The following is a 26,113-nucleotide window of genomic DNA, read 5'->3' as shown; positions in this document are numbered from 1 at the left end:
TAGATAGATAGATAGATAGATAGATAGATAGATAGATAGATAGATAGATGATAGATAGATAGAGAGATAGATAGATAGATGGGCAGGCAGGAGAGCTGGCCCCAAGCCATCAGAGCAGGAGAGCCCCCAAGCTGCTGCAGCACTTTGGAGAGCGGACCCTGCACCTCACCTGGGCAGCACAGTAGAGCTGACTGTGGCGGCAGGGGCATGGTTGAGCTGCCCCTGGGGCATGAGTGTGGGAGAGCTGACCCTGCAACTTGTCTACTGTGCAGTGCCACCAATAATTCCTCACCCCCTGGCCAGTAGGAGAACTGGCCTCAAGGGCTTAAGAGCAAAAAAGCTGGCTCTGCCCCTTGCTGGCTGTAACATTGAATAACCTAGCCAGAGCATCCGATGAAACGGGTGCAGGAGAGCTGGTGGGCCGACCAGCTCAGATACCTCTCAGGCTCAGATCCAGGGCTTGAGTCTACCTCAACATCTGTTCCATCAGTGAAGTGCTGGAATGCATGAAGGTGCCGCTCCTACAGACCCAAAGCTACAGATCTTTAGGACACAGGGCGACAACAGAGTATCTGAGAAGAGTTCTGGTGAGGATCCAATATGATAGTGCAGCAGAAGCCAGAGGCCTCAGACTAGACTAATGACTCATTGCAGTGAACATTTGCAAGCAAAGAAGAGTGGGCAGATGGGTGTACTGTAGAACACACTGTCATACACCACAGCTTCTGCAACAAGATTTTTTTTTCTTTTGGGAGTGGGGAGGTTGCAAGGGTGGAAGGCAGGTATGAGGGAACGGGGAAATTAGTGGGTTTGGGATGTATAATGTGAAATTCACAAAGAACCAATAAAAAGTTTTTAAACTTTTTAAAAGACAGTGAATTCAAAACTACCTGGGTTCAAATTCCAACTCTATGGTTAGCTAATTTCTAAGTCTTAAGAAATTCCTTTCCTATCTAAAACATTTAAAAATAGTAATTGGATTGTATAGTAATAGTAATTGGTAATAGTAATTGGATTGTTGATTTTTGAAGGACTTTTACTAAGCACAGATAATCTACAAGAAAGTCTATTCTAGGTGGTGATCCAAAATTTGTCCTAATAGTCATAGAGCTTATATTTTCCAATTAAGAAAAAAAAAAAAGGCCATGCAATTGAACGTATGTGATACATGCTACAGAGAAGAGAGATACAAGATCTTACATGGGCATAAACATAGTCTGAGCCAGCAGGAATATCAAAAGGCTTCTCTGAATAAATGATATTCAAACTGAACCCTGAAGGATAGTATTAATGGGACAGAAGTGCAGAGGTTGAAAATTGGTCTGGGCTATGGGAACAGATGCTGAGAAAGAAAAATGATCTTGAGCTCAGTGAATCAGAGTGTTGAGGCTTAATACTCATGTACAAGAAGTGAACAGGAAGTCACTGATATATGGGAAATAGAGCATGTTGGACTTTGTAAACTAAATTAAGGATTTTGGACTTTAATCTTCTATATAGTAAGATACTATTGAAAATTTTGTGACAGGTAAGTATCACATACTTATACTGAAGTGAATTAGAGGGTTCAAGAGACGCACTAGAAGATTACTTCAATAGTCCGGAGAAGGGAAATGGTCATTTCATCTGTGAGGGTGGGTGGCATGTGCAAAAGAAGGGGTCAAAAATTTCTAAATTTCAGCAATGCTTTTTAACAAGAAATCAGCACTGCTAACTCAAATTCTAATGGGTAAATTTGTTTAAGAAGATACGATTTGGAAATTGCTCCTACTTACTATGATATTAACAGTTGGTGTTAATTAAGAATCACTCATTTAATTTTAAATAACCGTGTCTGTTTTGTCCTACTAAACAAATGATATTTTTTAAAAGAAGAATGTTAAGATGTGTACTTGATAAGTATTTTTAGTTAGATATGTAGGATGAGAGAGAGAGACAGAGCTCAGGTTTCTGGATTTTGCACCTAGAAGGACAGTAGTGCTATTTTTTTTAAGAGTTGTAGGCAATTAACAGCTGCAGAGAGAGAACTAGTTTTCCTCAGAGATGAGCCCCCAGTTGGTTATCCAGAACCAAGCAGTCAGCTCTAAAAATGTATACATATGAGCAACACTAAACAGACTCAACAGGTTGTGTTTAAATGTTTATTCATTTATGTAGATAAAGATACATAATGATAATTAAAGAAAATAGGAATGAGTTTGAGAGATGGAGGTGAGAGGGATTGGAGGGAGGAGAGGGATGCAGAAATGAATTATATTTCAATTTAAAATAAAATAAATTAGATAAATAAACTAATAAAAGTTTAACAATGGAAGAAAACCTGGTTGTTGCCAGGAGAGCCTTTTGTAGTTAAGGATTATGTTTCTGTCTACAGGATCTTTAGTGAATGAGCAGAAGGGATATTATTTGGTGTAAAATGTTAAATAATTGATTTAGGAATTTCCCGTTTACATGCTAGGAAGTCAAGAGTTTCACAGTCACAGGTAGTTCACCGTGTGTGGCACACAGATAATCTGTTACACCTGCCTAATGTATCTTATTAGACCCAGTGGCACCTGTTTTTAAATGTCATAGGTTGCATAGCTAAAAAATAATAAATGTTGTTTTGGCCAAATATACTTCAGTGTGGTTTTGGTAGCTGTATGGATTTAGAACCTTTGGGCTTAATCCTTGTGTTCATAGGAATCCAGTTACGAGAGGCATAGAAGCAGGCATAGTAAATGTGCATACAGCTGAGATGGGTAAACAACCCCAATGGTGGGAACCAAGATATGTAACAGTCACAGTAGACTGGTGTTAAGTTGAAACAGCCAATTTTTTAAAAATTTATTTATTTTATGTGTATTGGTATTTTGCCTGCATGTATGTCTCTGTGAGGCTGTCAGGTCTTGAAGCTACATACAGAGAATTGGGTGCTGAGAATTGAACCCAAGTCCTCTGGAAAAGCAGTCAGTGTTCTTAACCACTAAGGCATCTTTCCTTCCCCAAAACAGGCAACTCTTAATACAGGAAACAGGGTATGGGAATAACTAATTTTTCTGTTGCGGCAGTGGAAAAAGACTCAAAGCTAAGGGGTCCGTGTGGAGGTTTTAAGAGGTCTGTGAACTCAGGGCGTCCAGAGTATTCTGTGTATTATGACTTATGCGGTGGGGGTGGACAAAAAACTAATGTTGTGTGATGTAGTTGAACAGTATTGCCCTTGGGCTAGCTGCTCTGTAGGAAGTGAATTCAAATTGATAACAAGTCTCCGTAACTGTGTCCTCAGCTGTTGGAGTGTCCAGGAAGGGCAAGCTGCTTACATGTCACCTCCGAAAGTGACATGGAAAGGAAGCAGTGTGCTGTTTGAATAGTTGTCTTCGGCAGTATGTGTACCTTGTCGATAGAGTTCTACTTGTTTTTCTTTGTAGCAAAACTTGTTTTTGACGACTTTCTGAAGAGTTGTCTTGTTCCACTGAAGCTAAGCCTCTCCTTACCTTAATTCTGGCAATTTGACATTTTTTCCTAGCTGAAATACTGTTTTCTATTGAAACACTGCCATAAATTATAACTGAGAGAAAAGATTTATCCAGAGGGAGGAAGAAAATGTCTTTGGGCATTTGAATAAAATGATTTAACCAAATGTTGCCCAGAAAACACTAATCTTATCTTGGTTATGGTTCCTATTGCTGGGATAAAACTTCATGAACAAAAAACACCTTGGAGAAGAAAGGATTTATTTTATTTGGCTTACACTTTCAGTAATAGTTATCACTGAGGGAACTCAGGATAGGAACTCAAGCAAAGGCCTCAGAGGATTGCTGTTTACTGGCTTGCTCTCATGGCTTGTTCATCCTGCTTTCTTATACACCCAAGGACGATCTGAAGAGAGATAGCACCACCCACAATAGGCAGGACCGGGACCATCCCACATGGATTAGTAATTTAAAAAATGACCTCCAGTCAGCCAACAGGCCAATCTCATAGAGGCACTTTCTACTGAGGTTCTCTCTTCCAAAATGACTCCAGCTTGGGTTGAGTTGACATAAAAGTAGCCAACACAATTCTCATCAGTAAAAGGGTTAATACTCAAAGGAGGAAAATAGAGATGGGGGAGAGTGCTAAACGCAAAAACATAGAAAATTGGTTGAATCAGATTTAAAGATTGTAGACATTTGAAAAACAGAAAATCGTGGTTAAAAAAAAAAAAAAAGTCATATACTGTCTTGTGTATTGAAGTTCTTTCTGTAGAGCCTGGCCTGAGGTTGCAGAGTTTATCCCAACAAGCCTCACAAGGGAGGCGGCCTTCTTTGTGTTACATTATGAAACCATGGCAAAAACTATATTTGTGAATTTCAAAAGCTGTCAACTATAGAGAGATAGGGAAAGAATAGAAGCAGCATGAAAACTGGTAAGTGGTTTACATTAACCTTTTTTTTTTTTTTTTGAGGCAGATAAACATTTGGTTTTCAAATGACGTTTACAGCTTTTGAACTATGAGATTAGTATATTTCAGCCAGTATTTCCACAACAACTATTTAATATTGGCTTTTTCTTTAGCCAACAGTAAAGCTCTTGTGGAACCCACTAGGTTTTAAGAAACATCAATGAAGCAATGTTTGGCTTGTGACCAATTTTCACTTCTGTCCTTCACAGACAAAGCTTCTCCAAACTCTTCAAAGAAATGCCTGATTGGAGAAAGAGTGAGTGCTAGATCAGAAAAGCATACTGATGTGGGTTTTAGAATAGAGCAGACCAGGTTCAAGGCCCTACTCTCCTGTTAAAAAAAAAAAAAAAAAAAAAAAAAAAAACTCTGAAATTTGGGTGTTGCTTGAAATCTCTGAACTTTGATTCCTTAATCTGAAAAACTGACATGAAATGGATGGTGCAAAGATAATGCTTACATTGAAAACTACAGCAAGCATTACGTTTTATCCTTCCCCTATGTTACTTACTTTTGTTATTGTCATCAAATGCCCACGTAGACACAACCTTCATAAGGAAAACTAATAAAACTCAAGGGTGGGCAGAGTACTGCTCTGTTCCCTTCACCATGTGTTTAGCAAGTTTTAAAGGTGAGATAAACAGCCATTTAAATAAGGGCCATTAACTTTATATCTCAGAATTCTTTCTTCCTTTTTATTAACTATATTCTTAAACGATAGAATTACTAGATAAAACACTTGTGGATAATCAAAGGGTTTCTTTTAAAAAACACCTTCATTCATAAATACTGCTCTATTTTAAACATTTCATGATAAGAAGTGGTATAATTTTGTTCAAAACTATAAAAATTGATAGCCCTCCTACATTACCAATAAATGGATTACTCATATTCTTCTATAGTGTATGAAAGAATCAGAAAGTTTTGCTCTATTGAGTTAACTTTTTTTTTCTTTCTGAGACAGGGTTTTTTTTTTTTTTCTTTGTGTAGTCCTGGCTGTCCTGGAACTTGCTCTGTAGACCAGGCTGGCCTGGAACTCACAGAGATCTGCCTGCCTCTCCCCACTGAGTTCTGGGTTAAAGGTATGTGCCACCACTATGTCCAGCTATGTTAGAAGAAAATTTATACCACCAAACCCCAAGTGGTTAAGAGTGAGTGTTGCGAACAATGTCAGAAAATGAGAGTACACTGTAAGCACAGTGCCCACGCCTAGAACCCAGACCTCCCAAGGCTGAGGCAGGGGGAAGGGGAGTGTGGGGCTGCTGTAAGGCTATACTGGAAAAGAGAAGAAAGAGAACAAGAGGGAGGACATCAGAAGAAGGTGCATGTGGTGGCCTGAAAAGAGTAGGACTGGGAGCTGGGGTCAGTAAGTAAGACACCTGTTCCTAACACCCACACTAGATGGCTCACAAATGCCTGTAACTCCAGAGCCAGAAAGATCAGGTGTTTGTGGCCTCTGCTCTCATGTTCATGCATACCCACACACATGCACACACACATACACCTTAAAATAAAACAGGAGTTGAATTGTCTGGAAATGTAAATAAAGGACAGTTTATAGGCAAGAGAGAAGACTCCAGTGGTTAAGAGTGCCTACTACTCTTGAAGAGGATGTGAGTTTAGTTCCCAGAATCCACATGGTGGCTAACAGCCCCTGTAGTACCAGTTTTAGAAGATAGCACACTGCCTTCTGGCTTCCTCAGGTACCAGTATACACTCAATGCATATAACACGAATGCACGCACACAGGCACACACATAAGCACATAAAATGTTTTAAAAGAGCTATGAGTGCATCCAAGTATTTGTTCCTCCCCAGCCTTCACAGAAAATTTTGAGACAGTTTTTCAGGACTTGGGGACACCAGCCAGCCATACCGAAATGTGATGATCTTTTTCCAGCAGGAGAATGAAAATGGCCTCACCCATTTTCAGCTGCAGCATTTGGGCGAGCTAGCAGGGCAATGCTGGAGAGCTAGCCTTGGTGGTATGGGTATGGGAGAGCTGTCCTTGCCCCTCCCCTGGGCAAGCAGAAGAGCCGGCTGTAATGACTCAGGCACAGGAGTGCTGGCAGGCTGCCCAACCCAGCTACTGTCCAGGGCTTTGAGTTGTCCCACCCCAGCCTCTCCCCAGATGCTGGAGCACATTAGGGGGCGGCCCTGCAGATCCAGAGCTGCAGGATCTCCATCACACAGGGCAGCAACAGCGTATCAGAGAGGAGGCCCAGGGAGGAGCCAGGACGGATGGTGCTGCAGAAGCCAGAGGCCTGGAGCCAGACCAGTGACTCACTGCAGTGCACATTTGCAAGTGAAGACGTGTGGACAGAAGGCTGTACTGTGTGATACACCGTGACACACTGCAGCTTCCTTGGCAAGATTCTGTTTTTTGTTTTGGTTTAGTTTGGTTTTTGGCGGGGGCAGGTTGCAATGGTAGGGGATAGGTACAAAGGGATAAGGAGGTGAGTGAGATTGGGGTGCATGATATGAAATTCACAAAGAATCAATTAAAAAAAATTTAAATCTTTTCCCAGATCAGTGACACTTGGACTTCTAGGAACCTCTGCCTCCTGGGCACCAAGTTGCACACTTCAGGTTTGAAGAATACAGAATTCTATATAGTTAAACTGACTGGTCCAAGACAACAGGCTTAAAAATCTTAATAGTTAGAATCTACCAGTAGGGCATATTGAAGCCTGCCATACAGATCTTGTCAAACAGATTTTTACTGGATCCAGGCTATAATATGTGGATTGACATACCTGGGCATGAATCTTTAATATGATTCTTTTTTTTTTTTTTAAATCAAGGTCACTATGGGTTTTTTAATTTTTTATTTATTCTCTTTAAATTTCACATCATGTACCCCAGTCTAACTCATCTCCCTGTCTCCTTATACCCACCCTCTATTCTTGACAAACCCCCCTCTCAAAAGAAGAGAAAAAAAAAACCTCACGGAAGCTATAATATGTCACAGTCTGTTGTTGCCCTGTGTCATGGAGATCCTACAGTTTGGGGTCTACAGGACCGGCCCCTTCTTGCACTCCAGCAGTTCATCAATGACATAATTGTTTGGGTGGGCCAAGTCAAAGCCCTGGTTATGTGCCTGAGTGATAGCTGAGATGGTCAGCCTACCAGCTCTCCTGTACTGCCCCAGCTAGCTCACTAGTACCACAGCCAGCAAGGGACAGAGCCAGCTCTCAGACCCTCGGGGCAACACCCACAGGGCCAGCTCTACTGTGCTGCCCAGGAGAGGTGCAGGGCCCACTCTCCAAGTTTTACAGCTGGTGAGGGATATGGTCAGCTCTCCAGCTGTCAAGCCTTCATAGACAGCTCTCCCACAATGCCTAGGCAAGGGTTGGGCCAGCTCTACACAGCCATCAGACATCAACATGGCCCCAGAAAGCAGCCCAGACCAGGGGTATCTACCTGGCCTTTGGTGGTAACAGACCCCTGCTGTTGCAGGGCCATGGACCCAGACATGGCCCTCCATGGGAACACAGGCCAGGACCTCACCATGGCCTTAGCTTCTTCCTCACTTCATTGTGCACACATCTTTCTGTTTCTCTTTCCCTTCCATCTCTCTACCACTTACTTGCTTATCTTACAGTATCAAGAGCCTCTGGGTATCTGGAGTTGTCTTAGGAGTGCTATGCCCTGCCCATGCCCAAGTCCGCAGCTGTGATGATCTTGGGGGTGCTCTGCCCACCTGGGCTATTCAGTGCCTTACTGGGGATTGTCTCCAAGATATGTTTATTTATATTTAAAGAAAGGCTCCACATAAAATACAGAGAAAACTCAGAGGAAGCAGAGGTCATGCAAGATATTTTTTAAAAGCGTCCTTTAAAATGAATTTTTCTTTAATTTAAAACACCCAATTTTACAAAATTAAAGATATAATTAATTAAATGAAAATCATCATGGAAGAGCTGGGAAGATGCCAAATCAGTAAAGTGCTTATCTCGCAAGCATGAGGACCTGTGTTTGCTTGGCTAAGACCCACATAGAAAGCCAGGTGCAATAGCATGTGCCTGTGATCACGCCAGCAGCAATACGGGGAGGACGAGACAGGCGGATCACTGGAAGCTTGCCACCAATAAGAGACCAGCCGTATCTCAAACAAGGTTGTAGGTGCCTGAGGAACGACACAAGGTGACCCTGTGTGTTAGAAAAAGAACTTTTTGCCATGTTTTAATAAGGCATGCAAACCTTATTCTAATAGAGATATTTAAATTAGTTTTTTATTGATTTGTTTAATTTCTTTACACCGGATCTCAGCCCGCTCCCTCCTCCTCTCCACCACTCTCACACTCCCCTCCCTCCATTTCCCATACCCTTCCTCAGAGAAGTGAAGGCCCCCCCATGGGTACCAACCCACCCTGGCACATCTAGTCGCAGCAGGACTAAGTGCATCCACTCCCACTGAGGCCAAACAAGTCAGCACAGCTATGGGAAACAGAGTCAGAGACAGCCCTACTCCAGTTGTAGACCCACATAATGGCCAAGCTACACATCTGCTGCATATATGTAGGGGAACGAGGTCTTACCCATGCATGCTTTTTGGTTGGTGGGTCGGTCTCTGTGAGCCCCTATTGGCTCAGGTTAGTTTACCCTGAAGGTCTTCTTGTGGTGTCCTTGACCCTTCCAGTTCCCTCAATCCTTCCTCCCACTCTTCTGCAAAACTCCCCCAGCCTGGCCTGTTGTTTGGCTGTGGGTCTCTGCATCTGTTTCCATCAGCTGCTGGATGAAGCCTCTCAGAAGACAGCTATGCTAGGTGCCTGCAGTCATAGCAGAGAATCATTAATAGTGTGGGGGGGGCTCTCTCCCATGGGTCTCACGTTGGGCCAGTCATTGGTTGGCCATTCCCTCAGTCTCTGCTCCACTTTTCTCACCACACTTCTCATAGGTAGGACAAATTTGGGGTCAGAGGTTTTATTGGTGAGTTAAATTAGGTATTTTTAAGAATCCATTCTCACATGAAACAATGTTATGAATGTATAAATTTAAGTTTATACAAAATTTTAATATAGTTGATTTAATACTAGTTCTGTGTGCCTAAGCATTTGTACACATTAATTAATTTAGCCCTTTCAGGAACCTGTAATGTTGGCATGTCATTATCCCTGTTTTCTAGATGTAAAGTTAGAACAGTAAATAATGTTCCCAATGCCACCTGACTAATAAAGGCAAAACTGAGATTTGAACTGGACACCTAACCTCAAAGCCAACACACTTGAATTTCTCATTACCTCGGGTAGAATTTCAGAAATTATTTATGATTCTAGAAATATCCCATATCTTCTCTGTCCAATTTTCATGACTTCACTAAAGCATACTTACTGTTTTTGGTTTTTGTTTTTGTTTTCCTAGGTTTATGTTCCAGATGAAAATAATGCTGTTTTGGGAAGAAACACAAATAAACAAGTTTTTGAAGGCTTGACGACTGGACTTCTCAGAGCTGGTGCTGTGGTTTTTAGCTGTCTGATTGCCAACCGACCAGATGAAAACAGCCGGCCAGCTACACCAAAAATATCAACACAGGAAATGAAAAACAAACCCTCGCAAGGTGATGCTTTTAACAGCCGAGTTCAAGACCTTATCAGGTAAATCATTACATTTCTTTAAATGTTTTTATTTCTTAAAGATTTTAAAATAATATGAACTTAGGGCCCATGAGATAGCTGTAGTTTTTGCAGCATTGCCCATAAATGTTTCATAGGATCTATACCATTGTTTGTGGAAAAAGGAAAAGCAACGTAGAGCTCAGCTACCACTCTCAGATGTGGTCCCAGAGTCCCACAACTCCTCACTAGCAACACTTTCCTATCAGAAGTATCTGAGGGCTCCTCGCTGTCACATGTTTACTTCAGACTTAATATAGCTAGAGAACCATTTATGGAGCACTTCTTAGAGGTGAAATGTTGAGGTCTGCAGTTCTGTAAGTATACAGCTTCTAATTTAGACTAGATGAAGGAATTGTTGAGGAGGTTGAGTGCTTTGATGAAGACCATGAAATGTCTTAAAAAGTAGTGAGGACAGCTGAGACTGCAGCTCACATCTAGTTAGACTCTCAACATCTGTACACTTTCCTCCACACACATGTAGCCGTTCTGACACCTGTTGGGGCCTGCCCTGCTTCCTTCAAAGGTCTCTTTTGCTCCAGGGAAATATACTCCTACTTTAGCATCTGAATTTTTTGTTACTTGTGAATCTTGAATCAGGTAGAATGTTTAATTTCCCAGCAGGGTTCCAGCTGGTGTTAATCTGTTACTGTTCCACCACTCAGCAAGCCTTCTGTGGTCTGCACTGATCTTTGGAGTCCAAATCCATGCAATTTGTTTTTCTATGAAACTTGTGGTAGGTTAATAGAGAAAGAAAATGGCCTACTCTGCATTTGTTTCTTTTACAGCTCATAAATTTCCTCTGGCTTGTTGTACTGATTTTGGGGGAATAGTTTCATTCAGTATCTTTCTTACTCTTGATTACTTCCTTTGCTTACCCCTTCATCTGTCTCCCCACTTTCCCAAGCATATTTATTACTGGAGAGCACCAGGACCTTTGGGTCCACAACCATTTGTCTTAGAGCAATTGACTTTTACCCTCCCTGCCCTTTCTCTCAGTTGCTTGATCCCATTCAATTTCCTTCCTGTCCTTTTGGTCATTGTAGAATTTAGCCATCCCTGCTGATGAATGCCATTGTGTCCCAGCAATCTCCCCTAGGCTATTTTGTGATGCAGCAGCCCCTGCATTCCTGTCACCCAGACAGTTTAGCCCCATGCCTTGACTGTGATGAGGCAGAAGGCCCAGCCTAATGCTTCAGCACAAGTCCAGTCCACCTTCTAGGAGAAAATGCACATATTACTAAGTTACCAAATCCTTCTTATGGGAGGACGGTATTGTGGGGAAAGTAGTAGTGCTCTGCTGTCAGGCCAGATAATGGTTACCCAAGCCCAGACACTTGGCAGTCTTTCCCCTACTTGAACAACACTGCAGAATGTGGTTTTCTTAAAGAGAATGAGTTATAATATTGATTTGCCGAGCCTCTTGTTTCACATCTTATCAGTCACTTTTGATGATTTTATGGAACCTGCTCACTTTGCCCTTTGAGGGTGCCTCACACAGCACACGGAGCATGTATTTATTTCCATATTTGTTTTCTCACCTTCTCAAATACGAACTCACAGGAGACCATACTTTATCTCTGTGCCTCATGGGCAATGTTGTCACCTGTAAAGTTAAGTGGAAAGGTGTCATTGCAGTCTCTGGAGCTGTTGTCAGACTTGCCCCTGAGATGGATCTTGAGCAAAGCTAGAGCAAACCCTCACAGGTGTCTTTCTTCTTACCTGGCACAGAACAGGCATGAATATGTCATTTTCAGTGTTTAAATGTTCTAGTTTTTTAAAATACATCAACATGCACAGAAACAATGTTGTAGATACTGTGTTCCAACAGCTGGTAACTGTTTTTCTTTATTAATCTCAGATTTTAGATTTTTTTCTTATTGTAAATAAAACAAATGGCACATTAAGAACTACCTCCTTATATTCATCTCTTTTACCCATTCACTGTCTTCTAAGACCTACATCATTATCTTAGAGCTGACATACATTATTTCCATGCCTGTTCTATGTGTCTATGTGAGTATGTGTGAATATCCATAAACAAATATATTCTACTTTAAATTTTATGACTTCTTAAAATTTATATAAATACTCTGATAGTATTTTGCCAATTACTGATGGCTACAATTAAATTCAACATGTTTTTAATGTTACTAGTTTTAGCTGTTCTACAATTCTGCTGTATGAATAAGCTCATAATATTTATTTACCTGTTCCCGTAGGAAACTGATTCCTCCCATTCACTTTTCATTAAAAATTGGAGCTGATATCTTTGTAGACATGTTCTGTGTTTGTAAGAGTTTCAAGGACATGTATTTACAGGAGGAATTCATGGATAATAGGATAAATTAATATTCATCTTTACCAGTTAACACCACATTGTTCTCCATAATAAATGTATAATTTTCCATTTCTATCATCAAAAAGTAGGAATTCCCGTTTCCCATATTCGTGCTTCTGTAATTCTCATAGGTATAAAATGATAAGTGGCTATTCTCTTCATTTACGTTGTGCTATTCATTACTGAGGTGGAACACTGTTCATCACTATTACATGAATCAGAATTTTGTTGTAGAAAACAGAAACTACTATAACAAATTTAAATTGAAAGGATTAAATGTAGAAAATTAGGTGCCTACAAAATTATCTATGTTGAGTCTCCAGGAACTCCTAAAACAATAATGTAAAACTATAGGACTATTATATCTGTATACATCAAGGACTACTAACTCCTTAAAAATGAAGAATTCTGATAGACCAAGGGACTGAGGAGATTGCTCAGTGGGTAAGAGTTCTGGCTGTGAAACTAAGTTTTAAAAAAAAATGCTACCAATCACACAGATTCTCTCTCAAAGAAGAGGAAATAACACTTGCCACTTTACTTTATGATGTCAATAGAAACGCTAATAACTAAGTCTGACAAAAATCCCACAGCAGTGTCCCTTATGATGAAGGTAGCAAAGGAATCCCTGACGAATTTTAAGCAGTTAATCCTGCAACATATTAAAAGATGACCAAGTGTGGTTTATTCTTGAAATGAAGCACTATTTTAATATTTTTAGCCCATATTAATTGCTTGTCAAAGAAAGATAATAAAAGGTCAGATATTGTAAGTGGGGTTTTTTTCTCCTGCTGTAAGATCCCAGAATAACCACACATGAGGCTTATTTATTATTGTACAAATACGTTAGCCATATAGCTAGGCTCTTTTCTGCCTAGCTCATAACTTAAAGTAAGTCATTTATACTAATTTACATTCTGTCATGTGGCTGGTTACCTGAGCTCAGGTACCATATGCTCCTCTTCCTCATATCTTGCCATCATCACACACCTAGCTTTAACCCAGAATTCCTTCTGCCTGACAGATGTCCCACCTATATTCTGCCTTAGCCATAAGCCATGGGATTTTTAATTTCATCTATACAATACACAAGAGATTCCTTCTACAGTCAAAGATTGTACCTTTCTGTCAAGCTAAACTGTTAACCTGCTACAGTTTCATGGATGACAACAAAAGAGAGAAGGTACCCTAGTGTAGAGAAAAAGAATTTTGTTACTCTCAAGAGTTGGATTTGGTTTTGCCCAAGTTTCACAGGAACAACAGCGGGCCTAACCAAGTAGGTGTTGCACACAAAGTAAATCTTTGTCACAGCTGAGGAAACTCCCTAATTCTTTCCCTCCCAATTCCTCTATCTCTCCACCACCACTTTTTTCTCCCAACTTCATGTGGTTTTGTTTTAAATCCATTTGGTGCTACAGTATATAGTATATAGTATATAGGATATACATAGTGTAGGAGCAGGAAGCAGCCTCGTCCCTGAAGAAAACTGACACTCATTCTCTCAGCAGCCCTCACTTGCCAGTAGCTCCTCAACTAGGGGTGGGACCCAGTGACCCTTTCCTTATCATGTTGGGATTTTGGCTGACTTGACTTCATGGAAGTGTTGGCATGCTGTCATAGCTGCTGTGAGTTCGTGTGTAACGTTGTTGTCATGTCTAACAAATACTGTTGTGCTGAGGATGATCTTTACACCCCCTCTTCTTCAGTGATTCCTAAGCCTTGCAGTGGGTAGAAGGATGGTATAGGTGTCCCAGTTAGAACATCACTCCATGGTCTCTTATGCTCTACACATGGACTAATTATAGATCTCTATATTAATCACCATCTACTACAAAAAGATGATTCTGTGATCAGGGCTGTTAAATGCATTAATCTATGGGCATAAAAATAAGAATTTAGAAAGCAGTTTATGCCTATGGCCATTTATCAGAATAATAGTATTAGGTTCTTCCCTAGGGCAATGACCTCACTAGCCCCAGAGGCCTAGTAAATGCTGCCAGGCATGAGTTCTGTCTTTTAGAGGGGGCTTTAACTAGGTAAAGTACTTGGTGAGCCTCCTGACATTTACACTCCAGTTGGTATATATTGGCAGGCCAGTTATTGTACCCCACAGGGTTTATAGCTGGATAAGATTGTTGACTACTTCTCTTCCCCAGTAGCATGCATAGACCCTTCTAGTACTGTGAAAGCCAGTCACTGGGGATGACATGATTTCTGTAAGTCCTCTGACTATGACTTATATGTGGTATCGTTACATATGTCTTTTTTCTTGTCCACAGTCCTGTCTAGTATCACACATTGAGCCTACTTGCTATATCTCTTTAGTGATCTTTAATTTGAATTATTTTCATTCTTAGTATCTCTGTTTTTCATGATATCCAGTTTTCAGTGGGAATGGCAAGTTATTTTGTGGAACATTCCTGGTTTGCCCTCCTGATTCAATTAAGGTCATGCATCTTTTTATTTTGACAAGTAGGAGTCTTAATGTTTCTTATGTTCTTAACAGTGATTGTATTTTAATGGGGAAACTACAATTAGCATTAGAACTTTAAATTGGTAACAAGAGTATTTGTGTAGCAGGCCCATGTGGACAGTCCTGGGTAAACTCAGTGGACCACAAAACACATGGTAGTGGGAGGGGTTTTTATTAGGAGAAGAGGATAAGAAATTGTGAGGTGGTCAGTTGGACCAGAGTGTAGTGTGTATGTGTGTGGGTGTGTGGGGGTATATTTGTATGATTGTAAAGAAAAGATTAGTTTTTGAAAGTGTATCTGGAAAGCATCAACTTGTCTTCTAAGTCCCTATGTTGTGGTAAATTTGGTTCCCTAGTCCTTTGTTAAGACCATAGAGATCATTACAGATTTTTTTTTCACCTATTGTCAGAGTCTTCAGATCGGGAAAAATGATCAGAGAATGGCTGATTATTTAGTACTAAATCTAAGAATATTGGTTCTTGAGTTCTGTTTTTCAAAGCTATGTTCTGTCTGTATGTTGAGGGATCCAGGCCTGGATGTGCTAAGATTTATCATGGAAGATAAAGACATTGCCATCTGTGCAGACTGAGACATACTGTTCTCTCTCACTAGCTATGTGGTGAACATGGGTCTGATTGACAGACTGCATGGCTGCTTCCTCTCAGTGCAAGGCCCTGTGGATGAGAATCCCAAGATGGCCACATTTCTGCAGCATGCTGCAGGATTTTTACGTGGGCTGTGTATGCTGTGCTGTGCTGTCACTGGAAGGTAAGACCCACATGTTCGAGCATCTCTTAAGTTTTGCCTGTCTTTGGATTTCACTGCTGTGTGGCAGTCACTTGGCCTCCTCTCCTGTATTTCCCTTGTCATTGGTCATCCACATTGAGACTGTATTGCATTTTCTTTGTGGGTGGGATGGATGTTCCTGCCAGAGTCTGGTTTTTCACTGGTGTTATAAACCTGACTGTCTAAAGATCTGAATGCACCCAGTTCCTCTTCTACTGAGACCCAGAGATGGCAGGTGGTCCTCCGGCAGTCGGTGAGCCAGTGACAAAACATAAACCAAACCAAACCAGGCCATTTGCCCAGAACAGCACAGCCTCACCATGACATTGCTGCCACTCATCTCCTTTCAGTGAATCTCCTAGATCATTCTTGTCTCTACTTTTTAAAGCAAAGTATCAGGGACTGCTATGGACTTGAACACCACCCTGTAAGTTATCCTCAGAAGGTATCAAAGCAGAGGCTGAGATTCAAGCCAAACTTCGGGCAGAATGCATGGAATTTTTTGAAAGAAGGGGAAGATAGAAAGACCTGGACGGGGACAGGAGCTCAAAAAGGAGACCAACAAAGCCAAAAAAAAAAAATGCTGGGTCCTGGCCACCCTGCAGAGACTGATACCCCAACCAAGGACAATGTAGAGAGGACCTAAAACCCCTGCTCAGATGTAGCCTATAGACTCAGTTTGCAAGTAGATTCCCTACTAAGGGGAACAAGGGCTGTCTCTGGCATGAACTCAGTGACAGGCTCTCTGATCACCTTCCCCTGGGGGGTATAGCCTTGCCAGGCCACAGAGGAAGACAATGCGGCCAGTCCTGATAAGACCTGATAGGCTAGGGTCAGATATAAGGGGAGGAGCACCTACCTTATCAGTGGACTAGGGGAGGGGCATAGGGAGAGAAGAGGGAGGAAGGATGGGGTTGGGAAGAGATGAGGGATAATAATAATTAATTTTTAAAAAGGGAACAAAAGGTATCCTCAGAAATAATTCTCAGGACAACAGGACGGTTCCGTGGTTAAAACCCACACAAGCCTTATAACCTGACTTTGATCCCCAGACCTCAGGGTTGAAAGAGAGAAATCTCAAAACTTGCCCTCTGACTTCCACTTGTACATTGTTGTGTATAAGTGTCCAGAACTCACACACACAATAAAATTAATAAATTAAAAAGCAAAAGTTCTCTACAAAAGATATGGCCTCTCTTGGGTGTTCTTTTTCTCTGTCAGTAAGAGTCATTCACTCACAGAGACTTAGTGTTTTGATAGGACTATGATATATCACTGGAGCATAGCAAAGACATTCAGTAAAGTAGTTTGCTTAAAATTAAATTCTAAATACCACTTACTTGTATTTTGAATTTTCTTTTATTACATATTTTAAAGTTTTGTCACAAAAAAATTATTTGAAGCTTATGTTATCTAGCTTCTTAAAGAAAATTGACCCATCTTATCATAGCATACAGAATGTAAGTGCTGTGTACACCGTGTTTAATTAGAAAGGCATTTCTTCTAAAATAAATATTGGTTTAGTCCATTACACATGGGATTCCTAAACTCACCTAAGCTTTGTATTTTTAATTTATTTTTTTAATTTGCTACAGTTTATTCACTTTGTATCCCAGCTGTAGCCCCCTCCCTCATTCCTTCCCAATCCTGTCCTTTCTCCCCTTATGCCCCTCTCCCAGTCCACTAATAGGGGAGGTCCTCCTCCCCTCTGTCTGACCCTAGACTATCAGGTCTCATCAGGACTGGCTGAATTGTCGTCATCTGTGGCCTGGTAAGGCTGCCCGCCCCCAAAATCAGGGTGAGGTGATCAAAGAGCCAGCCACTGAGTTCATGTCAGAGACAGTCCCTGTTCCCCTTACCAGGGAATCCACTTGGAGACTGGGCTGCCATGGGCTATATCTGTGCAGGGGTTCTAGGTTATCCCGATGAATGGTTCTTGGTTGGAGTATCAGTTTCAGAGAAGACCCCTCTCCCCAGATATTTTTGGTTCCTTTGCTCTTCTTGTGGAGCTCCTGTCCCCTCCAGGTCTTTCTATCTCCCCTTTTCATAAGATTCCCTGCACTTTGCCCAAAGTTTGGCTATGAGTCTCAGCATCTGCTTCTGACCCAGTCCCTCACCTCCAAGACATTTATAGGAAGATTAAAACTGTCTGAGATTTCAGGGAAGCAAAGATAACCAGTGTTCAGTATTTCAGTTTGTTTCTGCCTAGGAATATAACCGAAGTCTGCCTTTCGGAGACTAGAATCAGGAATAGACATTACCACACTGCAGAGAGTTTAGACACAGGAACAGTTGTCTGGACATTGGCACCAGCTTAGAGCCCTCTGTCCTGTACAGTCAGTTCTCCGTGGTTGTCTCTTACCCAGCAAACCCTTCTGGTCCTGGCTCTCTACCTGTAGTACACACTAGTTCAAACTTGGCAGCATTTTGTCTGTGTTAGCTGGGCTCACTTTGAAATGACCATCACCAAGGTAAGCATGGGTTTCTGTAGTCTGTGGGCTTTACCTCTTGATTATACAAATTCAGTCATTTGAAGTCTGTGGCACTTGAAAGAAATATAAAGGTCTCATTTCCATAGGGAAAGCAACTGAGCCAAACTGACGTGAGTTAGTACTCAAGATTTCTGCATTGGTATTTCTATCACTACACTGGACTTGATATTACTCAGAATGTTAACACATGTACTTGTTTGAATTTTCTCATTTATATATACGGAGAAAAGAATTCTCGTCTTTCATATTTGATCTTGATCCTGTCATGGGGCACTCACTGAGCTTCTCCTGTGTTGGATGTTAGGTTTGATACTAACAACACTGCCCGTTGAGGAGCCCAGAGTCTAAGGTAGAGTCAGACATACAAATGATCAGCTACAGCAAAAGAGACTGCACACAGAGGAAGGAAAACACCTCCAGAGAAGGTTAAGAAACACTTCAGTAGGATGAATTCTGGGGCGGGGGGGGGGGGGGGGGTGTTAAAACACAGTCTCACTTTGTTGCCCCTCTGAAACTCCTTATGTAGAGCAGGCTAGCCTCAGATTCATAGATTTGGCCTGCCTCTGCCTCCTCAGGGCTGAGATTAAAGCTGTGCACCACCTCATCCTGCTGTGAGGCTGACCTGTGAAGCTGAAGGGAAATGCAGTACAGAATATGGTGAAGCCGGTAGTGCTGTGCCTTTAGCCCACCTGACAGTCCTGTTTCTCCACCTGAGGTGGTTCTCTGCCGAAGAGGAGGGACTAACCCTCAGTGAACCAGTGAACCTGCCTTCCTACACCTCACTGGAACAATTCTGATGCATGTCTCACAGGGTTCCCAGCAATAGCCTATTTACTAATAATTCCTTGGGCAACCTTTCACCTGCTTGACTTTTTCACAGATACACAAAAATACGTTTATGCCTGTATCCTTGTGTAAAGACCTGCTTTGGGGACAGCCCAAAAGCAGGATACATGGATATTTAAAATTCTGTAGCATTTTGTGTTCAGTTTCGTGGAGAATAAGGGGCCATTAATTGAGCTCCTTAATGTTAGTTCTTGTGAGGCTTAAAGGAAAACAGAGGCCTACTGCCACTGAGTTGTTTGAGCAGGATCAAATTTCTATTCTAGAATGTGCACTCCTGAAAAGTATAGAGATGGCTGTAGCCAGAGGGTTAGCAAAGAGACTTTTGTCATAGTCCACGTGAAAAATTTGAGTGCCTCTAGACCCGGTGAAAATAAAGAGGGCAGATACAATAAGATGAGGTAGAATAAATTAGATAGCAAACGGCTTGTTGATACGAGAGATGAGGGGAAGGATCTAGGTGAACCTTCAGGCTTCTGACTTACAGTTTTGAACAGTAAATGAGTATAGTCTCCAAATTAGGAAAGATTAAGTAGTTGATAGTAATTTACTCTTGATAGTTTCTAAGAATTCTTAGTTACCTTCAATATAATTTTTGTTCAACTTCAGTTGCTTAGCAATTTCTGTTAGAACTTATTGCAAAAGCAGAGAGTATCCTGTACATAAAAATAGGTCCAGGATATTCTAGTAGATTTTTGTGTAAGCTGCTATCCTCAAAGTGGGAAAAATGATCCCTAATTACTCTTGTCATTTTTCCGTCTCCCAGCATTTCCTGAATACCACAGACCAGTGTATGGAGCTATTCTACCACTCAGATCTGCTCCTGTCTAATGTTTACAGGTCACTTGTGCTGTCCCCTGTCTTCATAGAAAGTATATTTCTAAACTGTGACCTACAGTGACCCTTTCAAGCATTTTGTTACATGCTTTAGAATGTCTGTGCTAGCTCACAGCCTAGTCTGAGAAGTAGGGTCTGTGGGTTTTGCTTTATTGTAATAGTTTACATAATGCCTGTTATGGCTACCATAGACTAGCTAGAGCCAGAATGTCAAGGAAGGCATGTCCTTAAAGCCCTTTTGTGAGTAGCCGGAATAAAAGACAAAGAAGAGCCTCAGAGGCCTTTAAAAGTTGCTTCTTGAACTGGCAGAGCCTGAGATAATTAAGGAGACTAATTGATAGCTCAGGCTTTGAGTAAACATTCTGCAGTCTGCCAGCAGCCAGCCTTTTGTGATGGAGATTGAGAAGGTACCCGTTTGGCCTCCTCTCCTATTGTGCCCTTAATCTTCTAATTTTTACCTAGGTGTTCTGAAAGACAATTTGGGTGTCAGAATTTGTGCTGTTAATCTATGCTTCAATATGGGAGTAGAAAGCATGGGCCCATGATTTCTATACTGGCTTGATTTTGAACAATAAACTTGTTTTTATTTAAGTAAAAAGTGAAAATGTGATAAAAGAATTGGTTTTAGTTTAGGATTATTACAGAATTTTAAAATGAAAATTGGATACAAACAGTAATTCTTACTCAAAAAAAGCTGAACTATTTATTGTAGGATTTTCAGAAATGCTTATGTTTTAGCCTTTATTGCTATCAGTTTTCCATTCTTGGTCTTACAGGAAGTAAAAAGAAAAGGATAGTTTCAGGTCCCAGGCAGCATCCTAATCTACAATCTACTGAGTTTAGCCTCTACGGTGTGGGTTCCTCAGCAGCACAAGAGGACCAGAAAGTAATGAGCTTTCTAAGTCACAGTCAGCACGGAGCTCTTCACTTACCCTGCAGTGACTGACCAAATTCGTAACTACACTTCCAGGTGTGCAGTAGAGTGATTGAGGACCAAGAAGCAGTAAGCAATAGTAAAGTAAACAAGCAAACATATATATTAATACTGTAATGCTTGCAAACCTTTCGACTCTGAGGGGAGAGAAGAGCTTGTAAGACATGGCTGATAATGATTGGCTGGAGAAGACATCTGAATTTTAAAATCATTTTATAAAAAGGAATTTTGTTGATATGTATATGTTTTTCCATTTCTATTTTCATATCCAAACTATGCTGACAAAATTAGTTGTTACCAAATGGCATTTGGAATCCAATGTCATAAAAGATCAGAATGATTTATAATTTAGCCCATTAATTATGTGGATATAAATGAGTGCTTCTCAAGTGTTTAAGGATCCTTCCAAACCATTTGTTCAAACAAAAGTAAACTTTTAATTCTGTCTCCCTACCTGTCTATTTATTCATTGAACAAATATTTATGCAGCACTTGCTGTATGCCAGGTCCTGTTCTAGACTTGGGAGAAAGCAGAAATGAGTCAACCCTCCTATTATGTTTTCAAGGACCCAATAAGTTAAGAGGAAAATAAGGTGCAGATACAAGTATCCATGATAAAAAAAAAAAAAAAAAAATGAGAAAGAAAGTAGACTGCAGTGAATGCATGTGCTGAGCAGGCTGCCTGGCACACGTAAACACTCAATAAATGTTGGCCACTGTCATCATCAGAAGCACCCAGAGGAGGGAGAGGCCACTCTGAGCTTAGAAGAATTAAATAATTGTCTAGAGTAGCTAAAATTCAGTCCAGGACCTGAAATATGGAAAAGATAAGGAATATAGATCTGAGGAAAAGATAAATAACAAAAAATAGCATAAGCAAAAAAGACAGAAAAACATGAATAATACCCAATGTTTGGTGGTGGTTGTAATGCCTTCCAGATGATGATAAGGTTAAAATGTAAAAATATAAATTATTTTCTGGTATCTTGTGGTGACAATAGTGTCATTAATAGCCTTTGAGGAGAAACATGGCCTGCTAAAACAACAAATTTTGAAGCATTGACAAGTACTGTATGAATGATGTATTGGAGAGAAGGAAAAAGGTGGCGATTAATGGAAATGGAAGTTTCACAAGATGCCTCAGAGATTCTAGAAGTCAAGGTTGAATGAAACAAAATTCCAGAAACAGTGGGAATAGTCTGGATGCTCACTACCTCTGCTGAAGCCAGGAAGATAAACATAGACAAGCTAGGAACAAATGGGAGGGGAGGGTTTATAGAGTCTAAAGAACGTGTGTGTGTGTGTGTGTGTGTGTGTGTGTGTGTGTGTGTGTGTGTGTGTGTGTGTATGTGTATGTATGCACGCACTATTTAGGCTATTTCAGACTAGTTGAAGTCAGCTGTGTAATGGATGGCCCATGATTCATCTCCACACAAACTACTGCTTTTTTACCTAACACTACATTCCTATAAAACAGTGTTGGGTTTCAGGTACTGTATGGCAGTGATGAATAAGTTTACTTATTCTCACTCAGACCTAGTTTCGGCGACATAAATAAATACTTCACTAAAAGTCTGGAGTCCAAATAAAACCTGTTAAAATCTGGTAAAAATTGATGAGTTTTTAAATTTTGAAGTATGGTATACAAACTTCACATCTAATTTTTATCATCTTTCATGTATTTTTAAAGTATTTTTATTCATTTTTAAGATTTGTATACAATGTATTTTTATTACATTCACCCCTATTTTTCTCAACTCCTCTCAGAACTACCCCCAAATTTCCTGCCCCCTTTTGTGTCTTTTTTCTTAATAACTTGTATTTTTTAAAGAAAACTTTATAATGTATGTCTGATATGCATAAAGCCTTTTTTATATAAACATTTGGTATTAAAGAGACTGGATAACTAGCAGTTAAGACCAAACAGGAGCCAGGAGTCTGCTGATGGACAAATTGTATTTCAGGCTGACTCAGCAGTAAACACTGAACCAGTGAGATGGTTCAGCAGGGAAAGGCACTGACTCCAAGCCTGACAACCTGAGCTTGACCCAGGACCCATGTGGTAGAAGGAGAAAACCAACTCCTACAAGTTATCCTCTGATCTCCATATATGTGCTATAGTGCACACACACATGTACGTGTGAGCGTGCACACACATAAATATAGAAAAGGTGATTGACTGATTGATTGATAAGAATTTAAAGTAAATATTTTCCAGTGTCCCTTCAGCAGTTCTGCATTAGTCCATGGAAGCCAAGAGCGACACAAGCCCTCACAGCCTTTTTATAGTCCATGAGCTCACTTTAAGGGAAATATACTTTTTCTCAAAGCAATATTATATGCAGTTTTGCACCATCTCCACAACTTGGTCCCTAAATGCTTGGTTGATTTTCCTCTACCAACATTTTTCTCTCCTTACTGAAACTGTGTTGTTTTATTAGCTGTCAAATCAGTCCTTGCCTGATGAACTTTCCTTTAAGGTTTTTGTTTGGGTTGTTTGGTTGATTGGTTGGTTGGTTTTTTTGCATTTAGTCTTCAGAAGAAAAAAAGTAGTAAGTTCATGTCATTTAGTAATTGCTAAGAAAGGTTATGACAATGTTTTTAGCAATGAAGCTGTATTCTTGAATGTCTGCATTAGAATACTCTAATAATCTGTTGAAAGCAGCAGACACAGAAAGGGGAAGTCAGCATTCAGACTCATAGATAGTAAACCTCTTGTCACCAGTGGCACATTCTCAAGGTTCTGAAAGCCGATTAGGAGAGAACTGCTTTCTGCCTTGCTCTGTTTGAACAAGCAGTCAGCTGTATCCAAACATGGATCTCTTTTTGGAACCTATACAATAACTGCAGACAAATTAATCTCTTCTCATGTCTTTAGTTAGGGTCTGACCCCTAATTCTTTTAACTTTAATGGCAAGAAGTAAGGACCAACTGATATTCACTAACAAGTTTTATAATAAGTGTTACAAATGTGCCTATCATCAAATAAACGTCCTTTTTAAAATTTGAATTTTCAGGTAACATACTACAGAAGATCTCCTTGTGATGATACAAAAGTGCATTATATTTAACAATATTCAGTTATTTACAAAATTCTAACTAAAGAAAAGGCTTTAGTTACATCTTGTTCTGGTCCTTTGGCACATCACAAGTAATAAGCCCTGTATCATGCCCCTGCCTCGGTTGCTTAGGAAGCTTAAGTGATCTGCTTTAGGTTATAGTTGTTACATTGTACATAAGGGTAGTACCTTCCCTACCAACTATGAGAAGATTCTGCCAGTATGTGCTTGAGGTAATAGTATTCTACAAGAAGGGTACAAGGATTGCAGGGATATGTGATATTCTATAGTTCTGTTCTGAGCAGCATCTGAAACAGAATGCATCTGAGACATAATGCAGACCAGGGTTATCAATAAAACTCTACTTCAATGCAACTACAAAACTAAAACCAATAAAATGATCCCTTTAGACAAGGTACTAGAAATTCACCAGCCAGCTCTTCCAGTTCTTAATTAGTGATATCCTCTGAAAATCTTAGCAAGATGATGAGGTAAGTAAGCACAGATCTTATTTATTTATTTTTTATTTTATGTGCATTACTATGAAGGTGTCAGATCCCTTGGAACTGGAGTTCCAGACAGTTGTGAGCTGCCATGTGGGTGCTGGGAATTGAACCCAGGTCCTTGGGGAGGGCAGACAGTGCTCTTAACTACTGAGCCATCTCTTCAGCCCCTAAGCACAGATCTTTAGTGCCTCTCTCCCTTCTGCACTTCAGCTTAAAGGATGACAAATGGTAAAGGAGAATCTGTTAGTGTTAAGAACAGGGAAGGGTGTCATTGCATGGCAGTCGAGCAGCATGGGCACGTCTGCTGAGGGCTGTACCGATGGTACAGTATGAAGGAAAGACACTGAGCAGAGCCTTCCAGCTTCTCGGAGAAAAGTCAGGTCCCATGAAAAAAGGCAGTAACTGACCTGCTTGTAACAGAACCAAGGGGCATTAGAGTTTGTCCCTCTAGACGGAGGCCCTGTCTATCACACCTCCAAAACTCAAATCTCCTCAGAGCCGGCTAAGGAAGGTGAGAATTCTGTCGAAGTACAGTGACAAAAGTGCCTCTCTGTGGCCTGGTAGCTCTGAGTGTGACATGTGCTGAACAGCTAGGGAGATAAAATGCACAGCTTAACCTTGGGCCTAGGCACCCTTGTGCTAGAGTCAATAAGGAAGGCCCATCAAGCACGCTAGCAGTGAGGTAAGGAGGGGCGTTTCCTCAGAGTAATCTTGGTTGTTTCTGGCTGGAAGCTGAGGGTGCGGAGGTGAGTGAGTACTCGGCAGCTGTCTATGCTTTGACTGCATGCTCTTGGTTCCTAAAGCTTTGTATGCCTTAGTTCAGGAATGAGAGAGATTTAGGAAAACTTTGCTGTCTAACTGTTGACTTGAATTCATTTACTACTGAACTGCCTCTTCTGTTTCATCAGTAGAGGTACATAGCTTGGTGACTAAGCTGATTTCATGGTAGACCTAATCTGACTGTTTTGGGGACCATGGCCTCCACAATATCTACCACTAATACTGTTTCAGTATTGAGTGCCTTCAAAATATCTCCCCTCAGTTTGAACGCCTGTGTTTTCCTGGTAGGTGCTTACCCTCAGAAGATTCCCTTTGAAGATCCAGAAAAGGAAACTACAATATTCTGCATCTCTGAGTCCACAGAGCTCTCACAGACTGTGCAGTTTGCCCAGATGTAGGCCCTGGAGATAGTGGGGTTGTCCTGGGCTGCCAAATTCCAAGGTGTTGAGTTAGCGTTGCTGCAGCAGGCTCATCGCCCTGGGGAAGGAAAGGGAAGCCCCCAGTCCCTCAGTGGGGAGGCTACATTTGTTTCTACAGGTTTCTTGTTACCTCATTACACAACTCAGATGGTTTATTTTTAACGGTCGACTTGTTGTGTTCCATTTAGCCTAATAAAAATGATAACATCCTTTAACTAGCTCTTTCTCAGAGTTGTGTGTTTCTTTGTCAGGTCCTACAGCATATTTGACAATAATCACCAGGACCCCACAGGGCTGACAGCTGCTCTTCAAGCCACAGACTTGGCTGGAGTTCTACACATGCTCTACTGTATCCTCTTCCACGGCTCTATCTCAGACCCCAGCGCTGCCAGCCCCAAGGACAGCTACACCCAGAACACCATCCAAGTAGCCATTCAGAGTTTACGGTTCTTCAACAGTTTCGCAGTTCTTAACTTGCCTGCTTTTCAGGTACTAAACTGTGGTTCAGGTGATGTTAAAATCAACAAAAAGTTAGTATGTGTGTGCACATGCATGTGTCTGTGTGTGTCCTCGAATATGCATGTGGAAGCTGAGTCCTCCCTTCTAT

General features: G+C 40.9%; 1 protein-coding gene across 2 annotated transcripts in view; it reads left to right on the top strand.

Moving 5' to 3' along the window:
* Scaper (S-phase cyclin A associated protein in the ER) overlaps positions 1 to 26,113 on the top strand; it is a 351,295-nt gene that overhangs the window by 289,656 nt on the left and 35,526 nt on the right. For both annotated transcript variants that reach the window (XM_055621927.1, XM_055621926.1), the window contains 3 exons: positions 9,785 to 10,017; positions 15,463 to 15,618; positions 25,758 to 25,995. In XM_055621927.1, the coding sequence (XP_055477902.1) occupies positions 9,785 to 10,017; positions 15,463 to 15,618; positions 25,758 to 25,995 (627 nt within the window). The remainder of the gene's footprint in view (positions 1 to 9,784; positions 10,018 to 15,462; positions 15,619 to 25,757; positions 25,996 to 26,113) is intronic.

Source organism: Psammomys obesus, unplaced genomic scaffold, assembly GCF_907164565.1.
Source record: "Psammomys obesus unplaced genomic scaffold, mPsaObe1.curated_primary_1811, whole genome shotgun sequence".
Taxonomy (NCBI): Eukaryota; Metazoa; Chordata; class Mammalia; order Rodentia; family Muridae; genus Psammomys; species Psammomys obesus.
This window is presented reverse-complemented; position numbering and strand designations above follow the sequence as displayed.